Raw genomic sequence first — 17,666 nt, forward strand, 5'->3', positions numbered from 1 at the left:
GGGCGGCCCAGAGTCTTGGCGCTCTTAACAATCCGCCCAGCTCCTGATCTCAATTCTAGATCTCGCCTTTCTATCTTACAACAAACACGCCCCACAGCATCTCAGTCCCTCCACATGCCGTCAGAATGTCGATAACATCCGAAGAAGAAGTCGAAGAGGACGCGCCTCCCCTCTCCGACTCACCCTCCCACAATGACTCTTCCGACTCCAACAACGGCAGCGGCAGTCGACATCAACACCACAACCACAATCACGACCACAACAATGGCTCAACCTCCCCCTCCGCCACCTCCCACCCAGGCTCCGACTACGAAGGCGAATACCTCTCCGAGTCAGACCTATCAGAAGAAGACGACGACGACGAAGACGACGGCAACCCAAATTCTTTCCCCCCTGCGGCCCCCTTTTCGCAACACACCTTCGCGCCCCCGTTCTACGGCCGTCCGCCAACACCCCTACCCCCATCTCCCTCTTTAACATCCCTGTTGCGACCCTCCAGACCAACAACCCCCGATGCCTCGGACGACGAACACGCCGAACCACTACCTAGGGCGAGGCCAAAAGTGCCGACGTATGAATACTACGGCTTCGTGCTGTATCTCTTCTCCAGCCTCCTGTTCCTCTTTTACCTGCTCTGGAGCTACCTCCCGTCGCCGTTTCTGCACGCGTTGGGGATATACTACTACCCTAACCGGTGGTGGTCGTTGGCGGTGCCAAGTTTTATCGTCATGTTGCTGGTGTATATATACGTGGCGTTGGCGGCGTATAATGTGGAGATATTGACGTTGCCGATGGGTAGCATAGAGACCGTGGTTGATGAGGCGGCGCAGGTGGCGGTTGTGGATAGTCGGGGGAGGATAAGGGCTGTTGGGAAGCGGGGGAGGGATAGGGGGCAGGGGCATAGGAGGAAGGGGTCGGGGAGGAGTAATAGGGATGAGGAAGGGGGAGGGGGGCAGCATGGGGGGTTGGATTGGAGGGTGGTTTGGAATGAGGGGACGGATGCGGTGATGGATGTGCCGCTGGCGGGGGTTTGTGAGGTGCTTTATGGGTATGGGGGGGAGGAAGAAGGGGATGGGGATGTAATTACGAGGGTTTAAACAGAGCGGGCGTTTGTTTTTGTAATGATACCCTTTTGTTTGCGTGGAGCTAGTGGCGTACTTCGGTCTTGGAAGGGGAAGCAACTTGGCGAAGTGCAGAAGGACTTTGATGTTATTGTGGATAGTTGGATGCTATTGAGGATGACATAAAAGTTCTTCTGGGCTTCGATATGTTGCACTTTCCATGCTCTTATAGTTCCAAGGCCGAAGTAGGCTAAAGTTGTCAAGCTAGCCAAATATATAGCGAGCGTTGATTGAGAAAATAGCAGGAATTGATTACATCGAGTATTTATCGATAATGGTGTAGATGCGGGGCACCCACTACAGCAGCAACACAACGTCGTGGAAATAGCAAGGATAAGCAATTGAACGTCGGCACAAGTTTATTCCACATAAAGAGTTTGGGCGATTGTGTATAATACATCACGCAAGGCCGAACATCCGTAAGTAAGCAGGCTGAGGAGTCACAAGTGGGGTACGTTCGATCAGGGAGGAGGGAAGGAGGGCAAGCCGATGAACATCAACTACCTCGTATCCAGCATTTCCCGCCAACCAGCTAAACCTCGTGAGCCTCACAACCTATTCAAAGACACAAGCAAAATGGAGTCGCCCACGTCCGATGCCTCCCTCAAGGAGCAGCTCAAAAGCACATTCGTGGGCAAGACACTCGACCAAGTCCCCACCCCATCAGTGATCCTCGATCTGGCCAAACTCGAGACGAACTGCAATGGAATGCTGGAAGCCACGAAGAAACTTGGTCTGCTCTGGCGGGCTCACATAAAGACGCACAAGGTATAAATCGTCGTTGAGAATAAGTCGCCGGTCATGAGTTGACATTGTTCAGACAACAGAGCTCACCCGCCTCCAAGTCGGCAATGACAAGTCCACTCCTGTGAACATTGTTGTCTCAACCATCATCGAAGCAGAGAATATCCTCCCATTGCTTAAAGAATACCAGTCCAAGGGGAGAAAAGTCAACGTGCTCTTCTCCTTTCCCCTCTTCCCTTCCGCGGCCTCTCGACTAGCCGATCTATCTGCGCAGTTAGGACCGGATTCCATCTCTCTTATGATTGACCACCCTGACCAACTCGTTTCTGCCGCAACTATTGCTCACACAACGGGTGCTTACCCCCCTCTGGTGTTCATCAAGATTGACGGTGGCTACCACCGAGCAGGCGTACAGCCCTCTCCCAGTTTCGCCACGGGGGAGTCAACCCAGGGGGACAGCAGCCACCCTTCCGAAGTCCTCATCGACGCCGTTCTCGAAGCGGAGAAACAAAACAAGTGTGTCTTGCACGGGGTGTACATCCACGCAGGCCACAGCTACGGCACCAGGACTGACTGGGCTGCATTGGGCTATCTAGCCCAGGAATTCCAAATCTGTCTCGACTTTGCCGAAGCGATCAGAAAACGAAGCCCAGGGCATAAGCTAGTCCTTTCCGTTGGTGCGACACCTACCGCAACCACCATCCAGCACCCTAGCATCATCTCATCTGGTGACAACAACAACAACAACAACAACGGTGATAGTTCAGTTCAGAAACTAAAAGAATTCATCACCGCCCAGTCAAAAAGAGAAAACCCATTCAGCCTTGAAGTCCACGCCGGGGTTTAGTATGTCCCTCCCTGCCCCCTATTCCTAGGTACTCAGCTAACACCCCCAAGTTCAACCCTCGACCTCCAACAACTCGCCACCCACGCCCGGGACTCCTCCCTCCTCAAGGCTGACGACATCGCCATCAGTGTCCTAGCAGAAATAGCCTCCCTCTACCCCTCCCGCGGCAAAAACTCCACCACCGAAGCCCTCATCAACGCAGGCTGCCTCGCCCTCGGCAGAGAACCCGTCACCGACAAGGGCAGCATCCCCGGAGTGGATTACTCCGGCTGGGGCTTTCTTATGCCCTGGGGCGGTAACCTCACCTCTAACCCCACCCCAGGTCCTGACTTTCCCCGTGTTCACCCCGGTTGGCAAGTGGGCAAAGTCTCCCAGGAACATGGCATCTTGGTGTGGGATGGTAAACCCGAAGACGAGATCCCGCTGCAGTATGGACAGAGGGTGAGAATTTGGCCTAATCACAGCTGCATCGCGGGCGCGTGCTTTGATTGGTATTTGATTGTAGACAGTAGGAGCAAGGGGAGGGAGGACGAGGTGGTGGATGTTTGGCCTAGGTGGAGGGGATGGTAGGTAGAGATTGTGATCACGAAACCAAGTGTCGATGAGAGGGAGCATACAATACTTTGCCGTACTTTTTTCAAAGAACTAAAAACCCAGAACAAGGCTCGTTGAGCACCTGAAATGAAACAACAGTCAAAACCAGCGCTGGACCTTTTTAGAGACCACGGTCTTTTCCCCTACGCTGACTCCTCGTTTGATCAAAGAGAGGTGCCCCGGAATAATATACCCCCCCCCTTTCTTTCACTTGGCTCACTCAAATTTCACATAACGCCAACGCATGCCCTACCCTTACCCCTACGCCCTTACGCCACCCCCCCTTGGAGGTGCTTCATCCCTCTACTTCTTTTCCTCCTCCTCAGCCACTTTCTTCCTCTTCCCCTTCCCCTCCTCCCTGCTTGCCTCTTCTCCTCCTTGACTTTTTTCCACTTCCTTTTCTCCTCCTCCTCGACCTCCTTCGTCTTCTTTTCCTCCTCCTCCAGGGCTTCGCTTACCTTCAAGCATACACCGTTGCGAGCTTTTTTCTGACATCTTCACCTTCCTCTCCATCAAAGTCGGGTTGGCCGACCACCCTACTTGCAGCGCTTCTCTACGATCCCAGGCCCGTTCTCCTCGTATTCCTTTCGTGAGATCCACATCTGGTGGAATGTGCCCAGACTCCCGAGGATGCTGCCACCTATCCAGGCCCCGAACCGCCTCTCGCTGCTGAGGCCGGCGGCGTGAAGCTTGACCTTAACGCTGGGGAACATGGCTGTGAGTTCGTGGTTCAGGCGGTCGGTGAACCCTGGCAACAAGCTTGTGCTCCCGGTAACGACAACGTTGGCCAAAAGGGCAGGTCGAACGTCGACGTCGATGGAGTCGAGTGCTGCCTTGATCAAGCCGGGCACAGTCTGGGCCTTGGTGATCTTTCCTTCCTCGGTGGCGCCGGGGAAGGCAGCGTTGTCGTCCCACATGCCCTCGGCAACCTTGAAGCGTTGCTCGCGCCACATCTGATTGCTGCCATCTGGCATCTCAAACACACGGCCAGGCAGGTTCTTGGCGTAGTCCTCGTTTCCTGGCGCGAGGTATCTCCCAGGGCCCCTCCAAACCTCTACCACAGACTCCTTGAACTCTTTCAAGACTCTCTCCTCCTCATAGGCCCTGAAGGAGGGTGAAATCTGGAAATCAAAAGTCTTCAGTCTGGCGTCAGCAGGTTGCCCAGCCTCCACCGGCTTCTTGTTTTCCACCATAAAAGTAGGCACAACCTCCACCTTGGGCTCGCTGGCCTCAAAGAGTGACCTGATCTGGCTGCTGAGCCATACACCGCCGACAGGCGACCGCTGGACGCTCCGCTTCAGCACCATGCCGTCAAAAATCGCCGTGACACTGGTGTTAGACCCTCCCACGTCCAACACCAAGGCTGTCGCCTTCCCCGCTGCAAAGGCAGCCAGCACCGGGGTCTTGCTCAGCCAAAACGCAGGACACGCCCAATTCTCCATGCAAATCTCAATGGCCTTTTCCCTCTGCTTTGGTGAGTTCCACGCCGCCTCTGTCATCAACAGCGGATTCTCCGCCATGGGCTTTTCGTAGTTTTCCGTCTCGTCTAAATCAGCCTCGTCGGCCATTTCCACATCTTCGCCCTCGGCTGCTGGTTTGGGCTTGTTGTTCAGGCCGTTTTTGCTGGGCGGGGTTGGGCGGGGGATGCCCAGGCGGTTGACAAGGGCATGCTCCCAGATCTTGGTGGCGGCATCCCAGTCCTCCACGACGCTATCGCGGTTCATGTAATTGCGGATTTCGAAGTCAGCACGGGGATACATTGCCTGGTCGCCGAAGACATCGCGATTGGAGGAGGTGATATGGCCGTAGAACGAAGGGAGAACCTGCTTAGGCATTTCTTCGCCCGCGAAGCCGGCACGGGTGTTGATATAGCCTGGGTCAAGGACGATGGCAGAGACTTCGTCTGAAGGGGCGGAATTGTTAGCATGTGCGCTCCTACTGGGGGTAGCAGATGATGGAGCATACCTCCGCCATAGACGTCTGTCGGTTGTACCGACGAGGGGAGCGGTTGTTGTGCCATGTTGTAAATTGTGATGTCGTATAATATGATGATGGGCTCTGTAGCTATCAATTGAATCTGTGTGGAATCAGTGATGGTGTGTGAAAGATGAGATTTTAAGTTTGTTGGGAGTAAGTTGCAGGCGACAGAGATGGAACCAGTCGCGTGAAGAATGATTGAGCTTCTCGAAGTACGAGGGGTGGGCGCAGAGCTGCAAGACGGCGCGTTCCTGCTCTTAAGAGAAAACAGTGGGGCATGGAAGGCAGCCTTGGCAAGTACAACCACTGAAAGCCTGTCTCAGTGAGCTGTTGTACCTTGATGGATTTCCATTGCAGTTTGCCTGCCCACACCAGCTCATTGATTCTTCAGACGGAGAAGCCACCACAGAAATTTTTAACTGTCAGGACACCTAGCTTTTCCTTCTTTTCTACAACGTACCTCCCTTCGACCAAGACTGCCCGTCAAAAGCACAGACTCCAAACCAAAAAGACCAGCCCAGGTTTTCGGCACCGACCTTCAAAGCCCCACGTGAAAGCGAAGCTGGGGAAGGCCCCTGCCTGCGAAGCTAATTCTTGGCGCGACTTTGCTTCCCGTCCGCCGCGACTTAACAAAGGCAGCGAGGCCAGCGGAGACAAATCGCAACCACACATCGCCAAATCGTGATTCACCTTTCCCCAGGCTTCCGACCCTGCCACGGCACTCGAGGGCAGCCAAACTCTAGGTCGCCGGCGCTCAAAACGATGAGATAGCCGTGTACCATCCAGCGCATTCCAAACGAGGACCTGAGCTGCGACCTCGCACCTCACCAAACCCTCTCACTACAAACCCATCCCATTCCCGACATTCCAACCGCTACCACTGACACCATGGCGGTCGACGAACTCGACTTTGCCAATCTTAACGACGAGGCTTGGGCTGATGTCGAGGCCCGTGACGAGGCCGCCATCAAGAAGATCAACAACGCTTTTGAGGACGGCGAACTCAATGGCATCATCGGCAATGTCGCATCAGGCGGCGCCATCGACCAGGCCGACAAAGCCGACGATGCTATCGACTTTGAAGACATGGATTTGAGTGACGAAGATGACCTGCCCGAGGAGGAGGAAGCGACGGGCCCGCCCTTGGACGTTAATGACGATGAGGACGACCTCTTTGGTGACGCCGGCTTCAGGTCCTCCCCGGAACCCGCTGACGGACTAAACGACGATAACGACGCCGATTCCAATGCTCCTGATGCAGACGGTATGGATATTGACGAGCCTGCCAAGTCGCTGGAGGAACTGCGGGCCATGAACTTCGACTTTGATCATGACCCTGGCCTGGACGAAACCAACCAAGATCCCAACATTCCGGCCCCTGCCGAGAATCTCGTGGAAGCCGTCAAGCAAGCCTACCCGGGGTTCAAGGAGAACGCTGTTCTGCCTTGGAACGAACTTTTGCGCCCCAAAGTTGCCACCTGGATCTCCAAGAAACCTCTGAAGCCTCCCAAGCACCTCGTGCCGAGCAAACTGAGCTTGGATTTGGAGGCCGATCAGGAGAAGCTTTTCAGAATTCCCGGCACTGCCATGTATTCGGTATTTCAGAGGATCAGAGATGCAGAGGCGCGCGGTCTGTGGTCTCTAGAGGAGTATGAGCCCCTGGAGCAAGCCGATATTGAGGTGTTCAGCGTGGACGATGGGGAGTCTGGCGATGAGAAAATAGGTGGGTACACCCTGCGCGACATCGCCCTTGTGTGCGATGACTGGGACAGCGTCGTCGGGCTTGCCGAACTCCAAAGCCAAAACCAGGTCGACTCCGTCACTGAAGACAGGCACATTAAGTCTGAGCCTGACGAAGATGACGAAGACGACGAGTGGGATAGAATGTTTCTGGATAACCAGCCAGCCTCGAAGAAACGGCGGCTGGAGATACCAAAAGGCCTCCCGCCTATCCCAACCTTTACAGCACCGAACTTTGACAATTACGAACAAGCTGCCTCCAAGCTCGGGAAGCGCGTCATACTGGACATGAACGACCCGTTCCTTCTTGTGGATGATGTCGAGTCGTCAGAACGAGCCGCCAAGAGACGCAAGACCCAACACAAGACGGTCCGCCTGGCAAATGGACGCCTTGGCCGCGAATTGACCCAACGATTCAACTTTTCTTCGGACCAGGCCTACGATGCTCTCAAGGAAAACGCTCAGAGCAAGGTTCGCGCGACGTTGGCGCCCATTCCCGTTGAGCACAGTATGCCTGCCCAGCGGCTGTCTTGGCCATATTACAAGGTCAAGCTTACTGCCAGCGACCCGCACAGTTATCACCGGCCGCAATTCCATCCAAAGAAGGATGGTCAACATCTCATCAGGTTTTCCAAGCCTCAGCCTACAAAGCGCAAGTTGATGAGGGCCAAGAAGATTCCAGAGGCCTTCAGGACATCTGCCGATCTCTCAATGAACGACAGCTCCACCGCTGTACTACTGGAGTACTGCGAGGAGGTTCCCATTGTACTTTCCAACTTCGGCATGGGTCAAAAGATCATCAACTACTACCGTCGCTCAAAGGGCACTGACTCCAACTCTAAGGGAGAGAAGAGGGAGCTCGGCGAGAACTGTGTTTTGATGCCTGAGGACCGGTCTCCGTTTGCCATGGTTGGCCAGGTACATCCGGGTGAAACTGTGCCTACTCTTCACAACCAGATGTTCCGAGCCCCCATCTTCAAGCACAGCCCGAGAAAGACTGATTTCCTCGTCGGTCGCAGCTCCACCGGCAAATCAGGGGCGAGCTGGTACATTCGCAACATTGATCATCTCTTTGTCGTCGGTCAGATTCTTCCCTCGATGGAAGTGCCAGGACCTCACTCCCGGCGTGTGACCAACATTGCCAAAAACCGCCTCAAGATGGTTTCATATCGCCTGCTCAGGAACAGCGACAATGTCACGCTCAGCGATATCACAAAGCACGTCGCCGAGTCCAACGAGTCACAGAACCGTCAGAAGCTCAAGGAATTTTTAGACTTCCGCAAGGAGCAGCGCAACTGGACGCTTAAGGAAGGCGACGAAATGTTGCCGGAAAGCGAGATCCGGTCGCTTGTTAGGCCTGAAGAGGTCTGCCTGTTGGATGCCATGCAGGTGGGCGCACACGAACTCGAGAACGGCGGCTATGAAGTTAATGACAGCATGGTCAACGATGAGAATGAAGCCGGTGACGAGCTACCTCCGGATGCACTTGCTAATAAAATGGCGCCGTGGAGGCTCACCAAGGCTTTCATTGATGCGAGCCATGGCAAAGCCATGATCGCTGTTCACGGTGCGGGAGACCCGACGGGCAAAGGTCTCGGCGTCAGCTACCTCCGCACCTCGATGAAGGGTGGTTTTCTAGAGCAGCTTCAAGGTCCCAATGCTACATCCGCCGATGCCATAGAGCGACAACGGAAGGCTAACGGCGGGCACATGTACAACGTCAAGAACCAAGACACGCTGTACAGTGAAGCTCTCAAGGATATCTGGAACCGCCAGCGAGAAAGTCTGCAGGATGCGCAGGAGCACGATGACGACGATGTTTTGGCACAGGAAGACGAGGATGATCGCTTCAACACCCAGAGTCAGGCTCCTTCCCGCCCGGCCGTCCCCGATGGCGTCAGCCAGATCAGTCAGAGCCATGCCAGCGCTGTGGGTGGTGGCAGAAAGCTGAAGATCACCCGGCAAATCAAGGATGAGAACGGCGAGCTTAAAACTGTTGAAGAGATCGTTCACGACCCCGTGGTCATCAATCAATACCTGAAGAGGAGGCGCCAACAAGCCATGGAGAAGATCGAGTATGTTGCTGTCCTCAGAAACAGTCAATTCAACCGGGATTTTGCTGACATGATATCTGTAGCTTTGATAATATCAAGCTTACCGGAGACAAGGAAACCGATACGCTCATTCTTGAAAAGTTAGTATCAACCTACCATTGCAGTGCACGGAAACTAACACGTTTTGGCAGAGCTGCGATTGAGCTCGAGCGTCTACAGAAGAACAAGATCCGAACAGCCAAACGCACCAAGCAGAAGGATCTTCAGCAGCGCATGAAGGAAGGCGGCGCCGACGGCCCCGATTCACCCGGTCCCGGCGGAGAAAAGGTCCCGGGCACGACGAGGAAGTGCGCGAACTGCGGCCAGGTCGGCCATATCAAAACCAACAAGAAGTGTGTATGCCCCAGCCCCTTGTGTGATTCTTTCGACGATGAGGAGCTCTGGGAGGAGATTGAGGAGGAGGAGAAGGAGGAGGAAGAGGAGGTAGTGGAGCAGCCCAAGGCGAAGCCGAAGAAGAAGCGCAAGCCGCGGAATTGTCCGACTGCTCGCAAAGAGCGGGAGCTGGATACGCAGCGGAGCAAGCTGCTCACCGATGCTTCCCAGTGGTGAAGTTTGGGCTCTTATGATGTTGCTTTGACAGGAGTCTGGTCAGCAACCCAAGAAAGGCGTGGTCTAAGGAGACGTAAACCGCCGATATGATCGTGGAAGAGCTGCGAGTCATGATTTCACAAGTTTTCTTTTCTTTTACTTTTTCTTTTTCTTTTGTCTTTTCTTACTGTCAACAACTTCATGCTTTGCGTTTACGTAACACTTGGCTGACATTTAAACCCCAAAAGGCTCTGCCCGCTTCTCAATGGGTCTCGACCCCGCGAGCAGAACCCCGACGACGCTGCTGGACTTGCATCTGGCGACGCGCCTGTTGCGGCCAGTTTCATTCTTTGAAGAGAGGAGTGTCTCCCGCCGTTGGGCCGAGATGAAGGGGGTAGGGGTGGGAGGCGCCGCGGTGCGGTGCGGGGGTTGGTATGCTAAACTTGCAGTTCTAATTTGGAGCTATCGATCATGGTCCTTGAGGCAGGAGACTGTACGGCAGTTGGGCAACCGATCTATCTGCGACGTACCCAACATCGACCTTTGGCACGCAAGACACGCCAACCCGGTTTACTGGCCAGGAAGGAGATTACGGGAGGAGGCATGGAGGTTTGTGTGGGGATACAGCAGAGTATTTTGAGGGGGATCGGTTTCTCGCTTGAGGCTTACTTACTTACATCATACCCCTTTTATTTGCGCAGGCGTTTGGTATTTGATTGATGTACTCGGTAATTTGAGGAGGGACAACAATGGGTATCTAGGGATGGGTAGGGGTTTCACGGTTTTGGGAAAAAGAAGGTGGGCGGCTCGGTCTACATTACATTTGGCGTTACCAAGGGGACGAGACTAAAAGGTCATGGCGTTCAAGGAGAGTGTCTTTTCAACTGCATTGAGGGGGCTAGGATCTGGCGCTCTATGTCTTGAGGTGGGGGGAGGTTTCGCAGTTTGAGGATGAAAGGGCGTTAAGCTGGGGATATCAAGAGAGAGCGTGTTGATGTTAGTGGAGGTTGTTGCAGTGTACATAATTATGGAAATCATGTATAATGAATGCAATACATACCAGCCCTATCACGGGACTTGGATGAGTGGTGATCAATTTATCTGTTACATGGCCTTGCTGGTGACAATGAATCAGGAGAGCCAAGGAAAGGGGTAAGTTGGAGTACCCAGTTTGAAGGTTGAGAAGAAAAGAATTGGAGATGGCTAAACGCCGGTGAGTGGATGTGAGGTGAAGTCACGTTAGGTTGGTCATGATGCCAAAAATGGGTGCTTAACAGGGCGGTATATAGATTCTATGTTTATGAGCGGGTGATGTAAGGTATGTGTGTGTGGGGAGGGGGGAGGTGATGGCGGGTGGTAGTTACACAAGAACCTGGACTGTCAAGAACCGCTGTCAGCTTACAAGAACGATATCCAGTGTGCACAATCCAAAAAGAGAACAAAAGCAACCGGTTGGGTACCAAGATTTGTTGAAATGTGGGGGTTGGCTTGCTATTCATTTTGTGAGTAGGTATTCACTCGGTTCTGTCTGTGAGCGGCAACGTGAGTTGACAAAGCTGTGCCTGAGAAGTGTGTACATTGGGGTAAGGCTCTTGGGGATCTTTGGAGGGGTGATAGATTAAACGGCCACCAAAATCCTGGCGTTTAGATGGGCGCCCACATTCCGATCAGTAATTGTTTGCTCATGTAGGTTTCCTGGGATAGAACAGATTTGGAGATCTGCCCCCCTGAATCCCGGTAGTTGTATGCATGCCATATGTTGTTGGTTCGTTGATGCTGACCGGGAGGATATATTGGGTCCTATACTTGGGGAGAGAAGGTAGGTATGACGGCATATTCAAGAACGCAGTCTTGACAGTCAACAATCTCCCGCATTGTCGCTCTTCTGGGAGTAGACTGGCTGTCTGAGACGTAGATATGGCACCCAGATAGGGCTGCCGAGAAATATAACACCTCATTGGCCCAAAACCTCCTCACAGCCAGCCAGCCAGCCACTCAGTCGGTCGACAGGAAGACTAAACCTCCGGGCCCGCAGTAACGATCTTCGGACCACACGGCCTTTCCACCTGGCCCTGCGCCTTACGGGAGGTGAGACAACCGGCCGGTTGGTTCAGCCATCCTTGTTGTGGCCTACTGAGGCCAGCCCGGCCTGTCTTCCTGGTCAAGTCCTCTACACAATGTCATGCCTGCCGGCTCCGAACTCTTGTGTTGTTGGGTCTCGCCTTGGGCCATGCATTGACCCGGCGGTTTGTCAGTGTAAGGCTGGGTAGGTGAACAAGGTCTGGATTCTGTAGGCTTATGCTGCCAAGTGGCATGAGGGAAACGGGGTGTTGATTTCGTGATTTACATACATGCTGGAGACCACACACAGTCTAAAGAGAATGAAGGCTTGTTCGTGCCGTCATCTTGCTTGCACACGTCCCGTGTGCCCGGCATATCAAAAGGGGGGGTGATGGCGTAAGTCGGCGCTTGCGCTTGCCTGGTCTTGACGACAGACGCGCTGCCGTCCCAATCGGCACTCGACTGGGCTTCGCTACCGGACAATCTCTTGTACACAGATCTCTTTATTTGGGATATTGGGGGAAATCTAAGTTTGGGGGCAGAGAGGGAGGGGAGACAATATCACGTACATCATGTGTGGGTTGCAGTTGGGGAGGGTTTTTGGAGATGGGTGACAGTGAGAAAGGGGAATGGGTTCATCAGAAGTGGGTACACACTACGGTGATATATTGAATAGATGGAATGATGGTTGGCTGAGGACTGGTGAGACTCAAGATGTATGCATGTGGTAGAGTTGGTGATGATGTCCCTGGTTTGGATGACAGGAAAATAGATTATAGCAACAATGTGATAAACGAGGCTAGCTGATGAAGTGATCTGGTAGGTGGTGATGACAATGGGGACGGTGTGCAGAGTGCATACCCGGGGATCAACAGAAAAGTATCGAAAAGCTTATTTTTGCTATGTTTATCATTGTGTTAACCGCCGAACGTTGCGAACCGGAGCTCTGGGTCGATATTGGAGAGGTTCAACCGTCTGGGCTCGGATGGAATGGGACGGGAGTGCTGGTGATGGCGGGGAAGCCTCCCATTTGCGGGAGAAAGATGCGAAGACGCACCGCTTACGGATATTCTCGAAGCAGCAGAGCAACGCGTGTGACGAACTGCCGTCAAGGTGATGATGGCTACAAAGATGTTGATATGCCAAGCTGCAACTGCTATGAGCAAGTCGGTGTCAAGTCGGTGACAACAGAAAGGCGGACAGATTTGAAGATTGAGCAGCGAATCAGATGTCTTGTCTAAGAATAGAAACGTAGCTAATTAGCCCACATCAAGACTCAACACCTCTCGCGGCGCTTACGAGCAAAGTGGGCAAAATTGACGCTCACCAATCACGGACGGCAGAGCACCAGGTTGCATTGCTGGGCGGACAGGGTTCAGGAACCACGACCCTCAGTGCCGTTGGCGTTGCTTTCTGCCCCTCACTTTTGCGGTCGAGTGCCTGTGTTCCTGGGTCGCTGGGGATGCCCAGACGTTGAATTCAACGTCGACTACGAGATCGAGGTTAGATCCGGAGCTACATGGCTTCGGTACTGGTCTGAATGGTCTCGATCCCACCCCGATAACGAAGTCTTGGCCTCGAGGGGGTTGAGCTGCAGGTTGGTTGAAGCAATCAATTTGTTGATGATGGTACGGTGGCTTCTTTCCCGAAGCTGGAACGGACCTCTTGTTCCAGAGCAGGACCCCTCATCAACCGGTTCCGTGGGTTCGTTCGAAAGAGACTGTCACAAGAGCCCGAGGCGGAAGACATTCCTCCTCTTTCCAGGTTCTCTGCTTGAATGTTTGAAGTTGATGATGACAGCCGAACCGGGAAGGAGGGGTTCGGCCAGCCTGGGAGCTCCAAAACGAACCTGTGCACCAACCTGGAACTCGTGCACGGTGCAACTCCACCGTTTGAGGAATGGCGGTTTGGGGCTGATGGCGTCGCATCGCTTTGCTGTGAATCATCACAACCTGGGGAAAATGATGGAAGAGGAGGAGCGATACAAAACCCTGTAAACGAATATTTTCACCAACCGGAGCGATGGGACCATTTCAATATGTGCTGCACTACTCATTTGAGCCGAAGTGGTTGATATGGCATTGGAGTTCCATTCGGGTATATTGGTTGATTGGCAGCAACCAGCAAAAGCCTACAGAAAAGTACGTATCCCCGGTGCCCAGCACTCGACCCCCGTCGAGCCCTCCAGGGCTCGTCCCCGTCTTTGTTCACTGTCAATGTGAATGAAAGCTCGAGTCTACACCACGTCTCAGATCTGACATCTCTGGGAACAACGGAGCACTGACTAGAGGCATCTTTTGTCGTCAAAGCCGTTCCCCATTGCCGTTCCTTCATTGTGGTTCCTGGATATTGAATCATCTGCTGGATAGATGGACTACAGCAGACTACAGCAGACTACTGCACAGTGCGGCCGCATGGCATCCAAGTCCGAATTGGCCGACCCTGTTTCCTGTACGGGCATCCGGCCAATACGGTGCGTCTCCGAGAGGGCTGCCAAGCCATGTAGAGCTTCTCTGCCCTTTTCTCCTCCCCATCCCCCAAGTTCTATTTTTGGATCTCTCTCTCGAACTGACATCGAACGCCGCAAGTTGCGTCGAGTACGTATCTTTTGCGACCCTGGCCCAGAACAAAGGAATTGACGTCGGCCCATCGACATCTACCACGGCTGCCACTTCCGAAGGCACAAAAAGACGTTGGACCGCCCTTCATCGCCATTGTCGCGGCCCGTTGTGTTCACGCTTCACGGCTTCACGGAGCACCAGAGACCAGCCCCAGGTCGACATACCCCAGACCCCATCTCCACCATCCGCCCACTTCGAAGCTATCCACAGATAGGATAGCCATTCGACCCTGCATACCGGTGGACTCGTCGCCAAACCGATCGTCGACGACGACGTCGCCCAGTGCGCCCTGTCCGAACTACCATCATCTTTCTTTGTCGCCGACGAAGAGAGGCTGTTCGTTGTCCTTTGCCACGAGCACCGTTGCGATCGTGTCGCATCGCGACGCCTTTCGCTCCCTCTAGCAGCTCTCACTCCCACACACTTGCCGATACTCAGTCGACAAGATGGGACGCAGAAAGATTGAAATCAAGGCTATCAAGGATGACAGAAATCGCTCTGTGTAAGCTATTCCCGAAAATCCCAGCGCTGCCGAGATCCCGTCGCTGACCATGCAATTCTGGCGCAACAGCACCTTTTTGAAGCGCAAGGGTGGTCTCTTCAAGAAAGCGCACGAGTTATCCGTGCTTTGCTCTGTAGATGTGGCCGTGTTCATTTTCGGCAGTAATAAGAAGCTCTACGAGTATTCATCCTGCGACATGCGCGACCTGATCACGCGGTACACCTATGTATGTTTCAAATTCCGATCCCCTGTCTTGGAGAGTTTGGCTGACATGTCGCAACAGCACGGCGGTCCAAATGAGCACAAGGGCCCATCCGACTTCAATGGCGGTGCCGATGACGAGGAGGAGGATGACGAAAACGGCACTCCACCGCAAGGAGACGGGATGGACGCTCCAATGCTCCATCCTCACTTCCAGGCGCAACCTCAGTTCCCCCCACACATCAGACACCACACTCCATCAGCGTCACCCCCTATTCCAAATGGCATGTTTGGCCCAGGGCCTCGAGGCCATACTCCTCAGCCTCCTCAGATGGGATCGCGGCCATCATCACGCAATGACATCCGAAGAATGGGACCAATGGGTGGTCCTCAAGTTGGTCCGCAAGGCCCTCCCCCTCAGGCAGTGAACGGATATGCTTTCATGCCCCAGCCAGCTATCTACAACCCTCATAATGCACCCAATATGCCTCCTAATGCTTCTCATGGCCTGCCACCGCAATATCCTTACCCTGGCCCTCCACCGCACCCGCAACAAATGCAACAATTTGCCGAAGAGCGAAGAAGATCGTCTGTTCCGCCCAACTACCCACCGCAGGCACAAGGGCCACCAGCACCGCGTCACTCAGTGTCTCCCCCTCGACCTCAGGCACCACAGCTGCCTCACCAATTGCCAGCTCAGCTTCCTCCTCGCACTATGCCATCACACATGGTCCCTAGTCCGCCGCAACCACAGATGCATCCCATGCAAAGCCCACCTCAACCTCAGCAACACCTGGCCCCTCCACCATCGCACGAATTGCCACAGATCCGGCCACCTCCCCAGGAGCCCCAACCGCCAGCCCCTGTAGAGACCATGGCAAAGCCTGAACTTGTCGACAGACCCCGACAGCCGCCTCTTTTGGACACCGCCATCAAAAAGGCACCACCGCGCAAGGGTGGCAGCATCTTTACGCCTATTGATGAAAACCGATCTATTCTCTCGCAACACTTGGCAGCATTTCACCCAGAAGTAAAGTCGGAGCCGCAGGGCAACCGATCGCTTTCATTGGACATGGGAAAGAATGGGACCACAAACTCGCCGCCACATCTCCAACGTTCCAACACCCAAGCCCAGCCACAAATAAAGCGAAATGGCTCGCTATCGTCCATCCCCGAGACTGTGTTTACGCCACCGTCCCGGTCCAATAGTCTGCGCATCGGAAGCATATCTCGGCCACGACTAAAGGTGCAAATCCCCGACGAGTCTGATGGCGGGAGTGCTACGGCCGAATCGGCTTCTCCCCGCAACACAACAACCACGACGGATGCCACCTCACAACCCTCGAGGCGACCCGAGTCGGTTGTTCTCCCGCCCCCTTCCCCATCCGCCTCCTCGCTCCTCTCAGCAGGCGCAACCGGCCCACCGAACCCGTTTGCCCGACCTCCTCCCGCTTCTCACCAAAACAACTCGATGAACATTGATACCCCTGTTTCCGCGCTCCCATCTCGATTTATGACGAATGAGTTTCTCCCAAGTCCCAGCAGCTTTTACCCCGAGTGGAACTTTCGTGGAAGTGACAGCAACACGCTGCCCAGTCCACTAAATTTTGCTACGCCCGTGGTGAGCACCGGGCCGTCCTTTCTGAGGGACGACCCGGTCCCGCAGAAGCGGAAAAGCCCCGAGATTAGCGGCAACGGGCACGGGCCTGAGCAACATGTTGATATTGGCGGAGATGCGAAGCGTGTAAAGGTTGATTCTTGAGCGGCAAGGCATGTTTGAACATCCTTTCATGTACCATACTTTGTGTTTTTCATTCTTCTTGTTGTTGGATATCGTGTAACCCGGTTTTTTTCTTTTCTTTTTATCTTCTTCTATCAGACTTATTCTATTATAGGGTTCTACTCTGTATTTGGCGGGCATTTTCAAGGCGTTTATTTGTATTGTTAAAACTGGACGCGACAGGACAGGCTATGATGAGATTTGGGGGGATATGGATGAATCGCAATGAACGATTATCTAGCGTTTTTTGTACTTGGGGAAAATTATGTTTCTAGCGGTGATTTAGGAGTGTGGTATAAAGAAGATATTTTGCAACTTGGAGCTTTACATGCAAGGCCTTTCCCCTTTTGACAGCGAGGATGAAGTGTCGGAGAACTCGGCCGAGGGATGATGTCAGTCCGGTCAAAGCAGCAGTGAGGCAGAAGTTGAGGCAGAAGTTGAGGCTCTGTGGGGAGCTCTGACCACCGAGCAGGGGAAGCATGGCCTAGACAACTGACCCGACTGTACCCTGAAGCATATCGGAGATGGAGGCGGAGCAGAAGTTGCGAGCCGTAGGGCTGACGGGGGCGCCAGGGACGGGGAGCTGCGGATGATATGTCTACCGCTTAGCTACACCTTACTTAGCTAAGCTGTTGTTCAACTCATCGCATGGCCTATTCCTCCACCTGAGTCTACCGGGTGGGGTGGTTGTTACCTACCTACCTATCTACCTTGGAGGGTAAATGGGATGGGTAGTATGTACGTACAATCGTATATGCCGTCGGATTGATAGTCCAATATGCAAGTAGAGAGTGTGGAAGGGTGGGGGACACATACTACAACGATCCCGGGGAGGT

General features: G+C 53.8%; 6 protein-coding genes across 6 annotated transcripts; 5 read left to right on the forward strand and 1 right to left on the reverse strand.

Moving 5' to 3' along the window:
* Positions 1–125: 125 nt before the first annotated feature.
* On the forward strand, positions 126–1,097 carry QC764_106560 (uncharacterized protein; the record flags this gene model as incomplete). The annotated part of the gene is made up of 1 exon (XM_062941904.1): positions 126–1,097. One exon carries the CDS (start codon positions 126–128, stop codon positions 1,095–1,097), a length of 972 nt encoding a protein of 323 aa, XP_062804810.1.
* A 513-nt stretch (positions 1,098–1,610) lies between these two features.
* On the forward strand, positions 1,611–3,414 carry QC764_106570 (uncharacterized protein; the record flags this gene model as incomplete). The annotated part of the gene is made up of 3 exons (XM_062941905.1): positions 1,611–1,889; positions 1,942–2,711; positions 2,763–3,414. 3 exons carry the CDS (start codon positions 1,611–1,613, stop codon positions 3,280–3,282), a joined length of 1,569 nt encoding a protein of 522 aa, XP_062804811.1. The 3' UTR covers positions 3,283–3,414.
* Positions 3,337–5,854, reverse strand: ARP4 (Actin-related protein 4). Its single transcript, XM_062941906.1, has 2 exons — positions 5,272–5,854; positions 3,337–5,209 (listed from the first exon to the last, which is right to left on the reverse strand). The coding sequence occupies exons 1-2, from the start codon at positions 5,324–5,326 to the stop codon at positions 3,843–3,845; spliced, it is 1,422 nt and encodes a 473-aa protein (XP_062804812.1). The 5' UTR covers positions 5,327–5,854; the 3' UTR covers positions 3,337–3,842.
* Positions 5,405–10,764, forward strand: QC764_106590 (uncharacterized protein). The gene is made up of 4 exons (XM_062941907.1): positions 5,405–9,098; positions 9,161–9,217; positions 9,269–9,469; positions 9,914–10,764. The coding sequence occupies exons 1-4, from the start codon at positions 6,172–6,174 to the stop codon at positions 10,017–10,019; spliced, it is 3,291 nt and encodes a 1,096-aa protein (XP_062804813.1). The 5' UTR covers positions 5,405–6,171; the 3' UTR covers positions 10,020–10,764.
* A 1,864-nt stretch (positions 10,765–12,628) lies between these two features.
* QC764_106595 (uncharacterized protein) lies at positions 12,629–13,203 on the forward strand (the record flags this gene model as incomplete). The annotated part of the gene is made up of 2 exons (XM_062941908.1): positions 12,629–12,963; positions 13,026–13,203. The coding sequence occupies 2 exons, from the start codon at positions 12,629–12,631 to the stop codon at positions 13,201–13,203; spliced, it is 513 nt and encodes a 170-aa protein (XP_062804814.1).
* A 637-nt stretch (positions 13,204–13,840) lies between these two features.
* Positions 13,841–17,036, forward strand: RLM1 (resistance to lethality of mkk1p386 overexpression). The gene is made up of 3 exons (XM_062941909.1): positions 13,841–14,849; positions 14,874–15,075; positions 15,133–17,036. The coding sequence occupies exons 1-3, from the start codon at positions 14,794–14,796 to the stop codon at positions 16,810–16,812; spliced, it is 1,938 nt and encodes a 645-aa protein (XP_062804815.1). The 5' UTR covers positions 13,841–14,793; the 3' UTR covers positions 16,813–17,036.
* Positions 17,037–17,666: the final 630 nt, after the last annotated feature.

This window comes from Podospora pseudoanserina, chromosome 1 (assembly GCF_035222485.1).
Source record: "Podospora pseudoanserina strain CBS 124.78 chromosome 1, whole genome shotgun sequence".
Lineage (NCBI taxonomy): Eukaryota > Fungi > Ascomycota > Sordariomycetes > Sordariales > Podosporaceae > Podospora > Podospora pseudoanserina.

Excerpts from the sequence above, each read along its gene's own strand:
- ARP4 (XM_062941906.1), bottom strand. The coding sequence starts at position 5,326 with ATGGCACAACAACCGCTCCCCTCGTCGGTACAACCGACAGACGTCTAT. Across the intron at positions 5,210-5,271 it reads GACAGACGTCTATGGCGGAG|ACGAAGTCTCTGCCATCGTC; the intron begins GTATGCTCCATC and ends CCGCCCCTTCAG.
- QC764_106590 (XM_062941907.1), top strand. The coding sequence starts at position 6,172 with ATGGCGGTCGACGAACTCGACTTTGCCAATCTTAACGACGAGGCTTGG. Across the intron at positions 9,099-9,160 it reads CAAGCCATGGAGAAGATCGA|CTTTGATAATATCAAGCTTA; the intron begins GTATGTTGCTGT and ends TGATATCTGTAG. Across the intron at positions 9,470-9,913 it reads CATATCAAAACCAACAAGAA|GCTCTGCCCGCTTCTCAATG; the intron begins GTGTGTATGCCC and ends AAACCCCAAAAG.
- RLM1 (XM_062941909.1), top strand. The coding sequence starts at position 14,794 with ATGGGACGCAGAAAGATTGAAATCAAGGCTATCAAGGATGACAGAAAT. Across the intron at positions 14,850-14,873 it reads GATGACAGAAATCGCTCTGT|CGCTGCCGAGATCCCGTCGC; the intron begins GTAAGCTATTCC and ends CGAAAATCCCAG. Across the intron at positions 15,076-15,132 it reads TGATCACGCGGTACACCTAT|CACGGCGGTCCAAATGAGCA; the intron begins GTATGTTTCAAA and ends ATGTCGCAACAG.